At 41.6% G+C, this 9,765-nt stretch overlaps 1 protein-coding gene across 2 annotated transcripts in view; it reads left to right on the top strand.

The window, feature by feature from the left end:
• Window positions 1–580: 580 nt before the first annotated feature.
• The window catches only part of LRP12 (LDL receptor related protein 12), a 72,268-nt gene continuing 63,083 nt past the window's right edge, over window positions 581–9,765 (top strand). For both annotated transcript variants that reach the window (XM_019663975.1, XM_019663974.1), the window contains exon 1: window positions 581–777. In XM_019663975.1, coding sequence (XP_019519520.1) covers window positions 699–777 — 79 coding nt within the window. In that variant the 5' untranslated portion in view covers window positions 581–698. The remainder of the gene's footprint in view (window positions 778–9,765) is intronic.

Below are 9,765 nucleotides of genomic sequence, written 5' to 3'. Positions count from 1 at the left end.
GAAGTTCCCAGCCTCCGACCACCCACGCTCCCAGCACACGCAGCCCTCCTTGGCTTCCCAACTCGCCCTCACGCGCCCCGCCCGGGCAGCCCCGCGGCCCCGGACTGCGGCTGAGCTCCGCTGCGGGCCCTCGCTCCCGCAGCCCAGGGGAACCCAGGGGCCCGCGTTCGCGCGCTCGCCCATCGACTGGCACTGCCTGGCTCCTCTGGCTCCAGTCGCGGGGAAACCGGCCCCTTGACTTGGAAAGTCCAGCGGAGCGCGGGGCGGGAACCAAGGCAGGCCGGCCAGGGGATTGCCGATCGCACGGATGAGCGCGGCTGCCGGCTCGCGGTCTGTCTGGCGGGCGGCGGCGCCGGCCAGCCTGTGCGGCGCGAGGCGGGAGTCGCGCGTCCGCCGCTCCCTCGCCACGCGTCCGCGCGCTCGTTGCCTGTCCCTGTCCCCCCGGAGGGCCGCCCAGCGTAGGGCTCGCACGCATCCCTGAGTGGGAGCCGGCGAGCGGCGGAGGGGGGAGGGAGGGAGAGCGCGCGCGCGGGCGGCAGCCCCTCCCCTCCCCTCCCCTCCTCCCGCCGCCGCGGAGAGCGCAGGGCGCAGCCGGGGGCTCGGCGGCGGCGGCGGCGGCGGCGGCGGCGGCGTCTGGCCCCAGCTCCTCCTCCCTTTCCTCCTCCTCCATCTCCTCGCTCCCTCCATCTGCCGTGGTTATGGCCCGTCGCTGGAGCACAAAAGAGTCTCCGCGGTGGAGGTCTGCGTTGGTCTTCCTTTTTCTCGCCGAGGTGTACGGTAAGTGTCTGTGTCCCCGCGCCCCGGGACCGAGCAAAGCTGGGGCGACCCTGGGGAGCGAGGCCTCCAGGACAGGGGTTCCCGGGAGAACCGGAGAGAGACCCTGGGCGCTGGCGGGACAAAGACCCGGCAAGGGGCAGGCGCAGCGGAGGGGGGCGGCCCTGCGCGGAGGTGCCTTCTCCGCTCGCCCACCTCCAGCCCCCCGGGGTGTTGGAGAGGGTCTCGGGTGTCCCGGCTTGGGGGGGGAATCCCCGGGGGAGCAAAGGGGTGGCGGGCGGACTTCCCGACCCGGCTCGAGGGCCCTTCGCACAATCCACACGCAAGGATGTATGGCTGTGTGAGAAAGAAGGGGAAGTCGCCCCCGCCGCCGCCGGGACGGGACGGTCCTGCCCACCCCCGACCCTTTCCCGAGGTTAGGAAGTTCTCTCCCCAGTGAATTCCCCACGGCACCGGGCTTCCCCACCCCCACCTCCCCGCTCCCGGGGCAGAAGCAGCCCGCTGCTCGCTTCCCATCCCTGCTCCCGCGGGGCCGAGGCTCTGTTGATCCCGGGCGTGCAGGATCCTGTCCCTTCCCCGGGAGCGCCACGCGGGAGAAGGCCAGAACATAGTTTCCAGCCCCACCTCAGTGTCTCCCTCCTAGGGCATGCATGTCTGCCCTGACTCCTAGTTCATGTGTCGTTGCACCCATCATGGCCCGCCAGCGTTGTCACTTGCTGTATTCCATTCCGTGGATTGCGTTATTTATATTCCTTTGAGGTGGAGGGAAGGCTGAAGACTAATACATCGCGGTCCGAACAAGAGCTCAAGGAATTAATTGGAAAGGACATTCGTTGTTTGAGAGACTCGAGTTCCACTTCTGACTTCGCCCGTTCTTAGTTTCCTGTCAGTTAAACACAGTGGTGGTGTTTCAGAGAACACAGTTAACCTTGGACTTTTTGGAGTGGTGCTTTGGTTTCTTCAGGAGAAAATAATTAGACATGACCATTCCATGGTTAAATTTTACTTGTAAGAAGTCTAAGTCATTTGACACACTAGTTCCACGAATGGGTGGTGGGGATGGAGTTCAGTCGGCATGTAATTCGTGAACAAGTATTAACTCTTTGGAAAGCACTTATCTGTGGAAGTAAATCTGATGGTAACTTTTAAAACCTGGGAGATTACACTTAATAAAGAATTTAATGAACTTAACTTGAAATTTAATGACAGCCAAGAAATAGTTTTTCAGTGTGATTGCTCCTTGACCTGATTAGTGTATTATTATTATTTTTGTTTATTTGGTGAGGGGAGAGGTTTGGTCACATTTGATAACGGCAGTTGCCAATGGTGTGCCTCTGTGTGACCAGAAAACCCAGCCCCTGACTTCTGATTGTTAGTGGCATCAAGTGGCTGTGATCCCTATTGCCTGATGACTTGTGGGTTTGGGTCTACCCCAGAGATCAATAAGCTATTATGTTGTTTCTTCTGGCCTGAAGGTAGATATAGTTCTGCTCCAGTTTTGGTGTAATGGCTCAGGAGAGAGAAGAAAGTGAGGCATCTTTAATTTAGGGTGATTAGGAGTGTTCAGCTTTCTTTTCTATAATCAGATGGAATTTTAGTGATGTCTGATCAGAATGGATGAATAAACAGGTTCTTTTGCTCTTGTCTCATTAAAACCTGTGTCATTAGTGTTTGAACTAAAAGTCATTTGCCCCTAGAAATAAGAGGCTGTGAACCCCATAATTTGCCCTGGTGCATTCTTTTGTATCTGTACAGGAAACGAACGACTTCCTGATAGGTGCTTATCAAAGATTTGTTTTTGGAATTTGTGTTTAGTGGGGAATTGTTAGTAACCAAACACTGAAACTTCTTTTCCTAACAATGTGGGACCAAATTATAAAACTAGCAAGTGATAATGCCAAGGGTTGACGTCTCAAGCCACAGCAAAAAAAAAAAAAGGAGGTAGTGAAACAGGCAGAACATTAAAATGTGTGCACAGAGATTAAAGGAACCCTTCCTTCATCCCGCAACTGGGGAAATTTTCTTTATTGTTGCAGTTTTTGCCTCCTTCTGTCTCTACAACCATATATGTGTTTATATAGGGAAAAAAAGCTATAACAATAGTACGGGAGGGGGTGATTCCATTACAATAGTGCGGTTTAACTTGAATATGCACTAGCTGTGATGCTGGTGGATTCATCCCCCAAAATACCCATTACCCTGAGCCTCTTAAAACAAATATTAGTTGTAATTTATGAAACTGTCCCTTATACAACAAATAGTGGGGTTTTGGGTTTTGTGTGTGTGGTTTTTTTTTTGTTTGTTTTTGTTTTTTTGAGTGGCTTCAAAAATAATTAGAAAGCTCTGTTAAAACAACCAAGTGTTGAGAGTAACTTAACACCCAAGTGAAGAAAACAGGTTGATTGGCCAATATTTAGGCAGTTCCAATACTAACTCTTCAGAGTGACTCTTATCTATTAACCGCCATATTAAATGGCTCCAAAGTTGTGCCTTGAATCTTTTCATATATCTTAAGAAACATTTCATATATCTTTAAAAAAAAATCTTTGTTTTGATGATTATTCTCTTCACCTGGCCGTTTTAGTGGACTGTAATTTTCAGATGTTACCATTTTAGTGGAATAATGTGACTATTCTACTCCAAGTTAGTTTTCTGAATACCAAAGCCTTATTTGAAACTCTAAACTGTGATATGGAATACGGTTAATGTTTTCTAGAAGTAGTTGTTCAAAGACCTATAATTATCTTTCACGAGCTGCTGTATCTTAACCTGCTTCTGAATGTTCTTTAGCGGTAATAGAAAGTAAAGGTTGTTTTGGAAGTTTGAAGACTAATAACATTAGTGGGGGCAACTGAGCTTTGCTGGGCATTATTTTAGGCCGATGAAAAGAGGAGAAGGTGCTTCTTTATAATTCCCATAGGACCATCTGGCTTTTATAAATGTATGGAGGTTTCCAAAACTGTCTCCTAGTCAATACAAGCTTTAGTCTGACTCACTTCTCAAGTGGTAATTTGGTAATTGTAATAGTTGCATTGCTTTATCCTTTTCCACTTCTGTTTGTCTCCCAGATCAGTGTTTTGTAACCTTTTTTTCTTTACTGAAACCCACCCTGAAAGTACATGTTATATTACTCCCAGTCTACAGAACAAAACAGAGTTTATGAAATAAAACTTACTGTTACTATGTGTGAAGCACTCTTAATTTTTCATATTCTATTTATCCTCCCTTATCTTACTCTTTCTTCGAAAGTTTGCTGGTTTTGGGCTCATTAAATTATTTTTGGATCCACTAATAGATTACAGTCCTTAGTTTGAAAAAAAAAACACTGCCATATATGAAGCCTTAAAATGTAATTTAAAATGTTTGTTATATTTGTATATCATTTTGCAATAGCCTTGAATAGTTGCAGATGGTTAGTTTTTGGTTACTTGCTGCCAGAGCATTTGGTAGCCGTAAGAACTCTTCCTGGTATATACTGACTGACCTGTGGTAAATTCTTCCTTAAACCGGTTTTCAGCTTATTATAGTTAAGTGTCTTTGCTATACACAGTATTATTCTATACCTGTGGTAGCTAGCCTAACATGTTCTTTTTACTCTTGCATTTTATATCTAATTGGTACATCTTTGCCCATGAGTTTTATGGCACATTCAGTGGTATTTTGTAAATTTTCAGTTTAAGGATAGACTAGAAGTTCCCATTTTAGAAAGGTTGTAGAAATAACTGGAACATGAGAAAAAAAATTAAACCAGATTCCAATTACTTTTTAAAAAGTCAAGCTTGATTACATAAAATATGTTGAGTAAAACTGAATTAATTGCTTAACGTAAACTCTTCCTTGGGTTTAGAATCTAAATTACATCCATATCCTAGGGAGAATTTGAAGGTACGCAGCACATCCCACAGACTTCTCCATGGTTTTCATGCAGAGAGTATAAAATGACCATTTTCAGAGTGATAACTGTGTTCTAGGAAGAGTATGGAGGAGAGTTGACTGACATATAGTAAATGATTTAGGAGGTCCCTAGAAAGGAAAATCTTTCAAGAAAACATAAAAGGGATGTCAGTCTGAAAAGTGAACAGCAGTTCACGGAAATGTTTAGAAAGAAAAGACTGAATTCTGTGGTTAGAAAATTTAAAGCTTATCAAGAAATTAAGGGAACAATGAGATCTTTTTGTGTTTTTGATCTGAGGTGTTTTTTGTCTTTGGGTTTTATGCATTTTTTTCCCTTTTATCAATGATACTACGTTTAAAGAATGAAAGGTAAAAAAGGAGGTAAACACATTTAATGTAGATGAGATTTATATAGATTTAAGCAAATAGAAAATATTTTTATTTCAGAATTTTAGAAAGTGTATTAATCCTGTATTTGCTGCAAGTTTTTATAGGTAAATGAAGGTTGTTCTAAACTTAGGAACTGAAGTTGAGTTAATGATCTCCAGTTTCTAAGGTCACCTTTCCCTCCTGTTTCTCCTCTTTTTCTCCTCCCCCCCCCCAACACACACGGTTTTTGGGAGGGGTGAATAATAGATGTACACTACTTATTCCTGTTTTCTCAGGTATAGGACTAGATCCTGCAAAGACAAGTTATCAGTTTATCTGTTCAGATGCATGTCATCAGCCTTTTAAAGTAGATGCCAACAATAAATATGTATAAAGATAGAGCTATCTATAGATATACAGATACATATTTTTAATTTCAGTACGAAATTAGCTCCGGAATTCTCACTGTCTAAGCTATAATAGAAAGATGGAAAGGAAACCAATTTATTAAGTTTATAACATTAAATTAAGTTCAGATACTGTGCTTGGTCTTTATTCATTGTCAGTTAATCTTCATTTGGTCACACTTAACAACCCTATACATATAAGGTATTTATCCCTTCTGTATAGAAGAGAAAATTGAAGCTCAGAGCATTTGTGACTTATTTAACATCAAACCACTGGGAAGTAGTAGAGCCAATATTGCAATCTAATCCATTCTGTCTGCACTCATTCATTTAGCCAATATTCATTGAGAGCACTTGCTTATGCCAGGCACTGTGTAAGGCTCAACAACCTGATGGACGTAGTTTCTGCCCTCGTAGGGCTTACAGTCTCGTGAATAAGTTGTAATAAGCACTGTGACAGAAACAAACAAGGGGCAGAGATAGTAACAGACACAGGGTAATTAGTGGAAGGTTTATTTGTCAAGGAGACATTTTTCAGGCGAAAAGGATAGCTAACCATGTTATGATTGGGATAAGAGAGTCTTGAACATGGGAACAATGCATGAAAGACCCAGAATCAGAGAGAGCTGATGTGGAAAAGCTGGTGTGTTGCAGTTAAATGAATAAAATCAGTGTAGCTGGAACACAGTGGTCATAGGGAGAGTGGCAAGGTAAGGTAGGGATCTTAGGAAGGAGAGCTCAGGGCTTTGGAAGCCATGGCTAAGAGTTTGGGTTTAAGTGTAATTATTAAATAGGTTTAAGTGACATAATGTGACTTATGTTGTGAAAACAGCCACTTGTACCACTGTGTGGGGGATTGTTGTGAAGAAGGCAAGAGTGGAAATGGGATGATTAGGTTTGGGCTGTGATCCAGGTGAGAGACACATGAACCTGGATCAAGGCAGAGATAGTGGAGCTAGATGAGTATGGATGGCCCTTTTGATAGGGAAGAAGGGAGTACTTCCTGTCTTATCACAAGAAGGAAGGAGGAAAATACTGGTGCAAATCTAGTTAGGTCTGTAGGTTTGGGGGTGGGAAGATGGAGATTTCTCAAAGTAATATGGCATGAGGTCCCCAGATGAGAGTGAAGAGAAGGGATGAGAGAGAGTGATTTCTGTTTCCACACTTCAGGAGGACATGTCAGACCCTTAGGAAGTTAAGTTCCCTTTATTTAATCTAGAAAAGAGGAGGCTAAGGATACTCAATGCAAGAAGGGATACTGTGGTGAGGAGCTGTACAACGCATGACAGGAAGGGTGAGGATTTAAGTTACAAGGCGAGAGGCATTCTTTGGAAAACTCAGTTCTAAGGACTCTCATTTTTGTCAGTGAAATAAGTATAGAACATAACTTTCTACAGTGTTTTAAGAGTATTTCTGGCAGGAAGCAAAGGATGGAATGAAAAAATAGATTTTAAGGACTTTTTGCCCTACTTAAAGGCCATACACTACTAAGTGATCAATTAAAGATTTCTTTATGTCTTAGAAGAGTCGAGAATGCATTGACGTTATACGTTAGAGAATTGTAGAAATTTTGTAAAAATAAAGTTACCTTTTTTCCCTCCTGGTTTGTATAGTTTACTTACAGAAGGTAGAACTCTAGAAGGCCCTGGAACTTCAAAATAAATGGAGCTGACAGAACAGTTTTCTAGTTTTCGCTTAAATATTTGATAAGTCACTGTCCTGCTATCAGTTTGGTGAAGAAGTGAAATTGTTTTACACTCATGTTCTTACCATTGAGTGAGAGTAACTTGATACCTACCTTTAAAGCACTTACATTTCAGTTTTTAGAGAAATGGGAAGTGGTGCTAATCTTTCAATAATGAGATTCAATGGAGCACAATAAGATGTTTAGTAGTTGGAATTTACCTTTCAAATATAAGGACAGAGTAAACACTTTCTCATCTGACTTAATTTCATTGATTATTAAAGTATCTTTTAGGTTTAAGTTGCAGAAAAGATGAATCTTTGTATGTGGTATATTCTGAAATAGAATTCAGTTTCTTGAGATGATAATTGCCTGTTCCAGTGATACTAAAATCTTTTACCAAGAGTTAGACTATGGAACTCCTTTACCAAAAAAAGCCTTATTTAAACCCTCAAAATAACTCTGTAAGGTAGGTGTTAGTATTAGAAGCAATGGAAGCTTCGCGAGTAGTGATTTTGCCTAAGGTTCACAGCTCTCTGCTGCGGTTCTCTTTAGTGTGCGGGCCCATTAGTTTTTGTCCGCGTTATTGGTACAGCCCCCACCCAGCCTTGACTGGAGTCGTGTCCTGATTCAATCATATCACACATAGCAGTAACCAGAGTGACTTTGCTAAAGTACAGATACGATTATGTAACTTCCTTGCTTAAGACCCAACAGTAGTCCCTATTCTTAAAATATAAGCATCACTCACTAGGCCCTTCATATTCTATCTGGCTAGTTTTTACCTTTCTTGCCTCTTGTCACTGAAACCACCTCAATGAACTTTCTGTATTCTGTTAAACTTTGAAAGGGCCTTGGGGATTCTCAGGAATCCACTGGATCATACTTGCTACACGATAATGGAAGAAAACAAACTACTGGTATAGGTAGCACGGATGAATTTTACATGTTGATCAAAAAAAGTCATTCACTAAATTATAGGTACTATATAATTGCAATCTAAGAAGTTAGAATACAGGAGAATAGTTACCTATGAGGGAGGGGGTAGTGATGGAGAGAGGCACTAGGGTAGCTTTTAGCTGCTGGTTGTATTCTATTTCTAGTTTACACAGATACAAGGTTTTGTTTTGTTTTGTTTTGGTGATCACTCATGGAACTGTAATAAAGTAATAAAACTTTTTTTTTTAAATCAATGTTCAATAATAATATCCATAGAAGTTTTTTTCTGATAATTTACATTCTCTCTAGTGTTTTGCTTTTAGTTTGTGTTCTTTGATTTTTTTTCTTTGTGTTTGATAATTAAAAACATTTTTAAAACTTTGTACTTTGGAAAATTTCAAACATATTCAGAAGTTAATAAACTAGTGTAATTAACCTGATAAACCCAACATCCAGCTTCAACAAATGATCATTATATGGCCATCCTTGTTTTATCTAGATTTCCATTCCCTCTCTAAACACAAATGATTTTGAAGCAAATCTCAGACATCTAATCTATTCATAGTTTAGTATGTATCTTTAAAGGCCTTTAAAGAAAACAAAAAGTTAAGCCAAATGCCATTATCACACTTAAAAAAATGAACAATGCCTAATTATCATCAAATATCCAGCCATATACAATAATATTCCCCTGGTTGTCATATAAACATGAATTTTAGAAACTGTTTGGATTAAGGTCCAAATAAGATGCATGCACTGCAGTTGTTGATATCTGTTAAGTCTTTAATGGTTTCATATCTCCTTTTTCTTTCTTTTAATTTTAAGTGTGATATTTGCTATACCTTTATGATATTCTTAATCAGATTGGAGATAATCCTTATATTCCTATATTAATAGGTTTTTGAGAATAGGTATTTAATTGTCACATAAGTGTTTTCATTTCCAAGATGATCATAAGGTGTTTATGAGGGCCAGAGTTATGTGAGTGAAACATACCTAACATAATGCCAAACAGTACAGGTTGAGTAAATGAATTCGTTTATCCATGAATGGAGTAAATTACATTCGTGTGACTACTAATGTTGAACTACTTTTTGCATTTATGGAATAGGCTATAATAAGCTGGTAATGATATATTATCTTTTAATCTGCTGAAATACATTTACTAATTTTTTTTTGACTTTGTGTCCATATTTATGAGATCAGTCTGTAGTCAGTCCTAGCTTTCTCCCTCCACTCCTTTTCTTTCTCTTCCTTTCTTGTAAACTAACCTCCCCTCTCCACTTGCCTTTTTGTCATATCTGTTAATCCATTAGTTTAGATACACTTGTAACCTTTTTTGTTGATTTCTGTGGTCAGGAATAGTATAGAAGATTTTAGTGTTCCAGTTGTGATTGTTTTGCCTTTTAAGATTAAGAAAGAAGAGTGTTTATGAACTGTGTAGGTACTATGATAGGAAATCAAAAATTAACAGCTGTGTGCTGACAGGAGAAATGTTATTTCTGGTGTGGTTAACCTTTGTTTCACTAAGGGAGATTATGGAAATGAGCCTATAAGAAGTAGATTCCGGGGCCGGCCGAGTGGCGCGATGGTTAAGAACTCGCTTGGGATGCCAGAGGACCCCGGTTCGGATCCCACATGTGAGGGCCAGTGACACTGCCCTCTACAGCTAAGATGCTGAACAGCTCAACCTGGAGC

This window comes from Hipposideros armiger, unplaced genomic scaffold (assembly GCF_001890085.2).
Source record: "Hipposideros armiger isolate ML-2016 unplaced genomic scaffold, ASM189008v1 scaffold_412, whole genome shotgun sequence".
In the NCBI taxonomy this organism is placed as follows: Eukaryota; Metazoa; Chordata; class Mammalia; order Chiroptera; family Hipposideridae; genus Hipposideros; species Hipposideros armiger.
The sequence above is the reverse complement of the archived record's forward strand: the minus strand, read 5'-3'. Positions and strand labels throughout refer to the sequence as shown.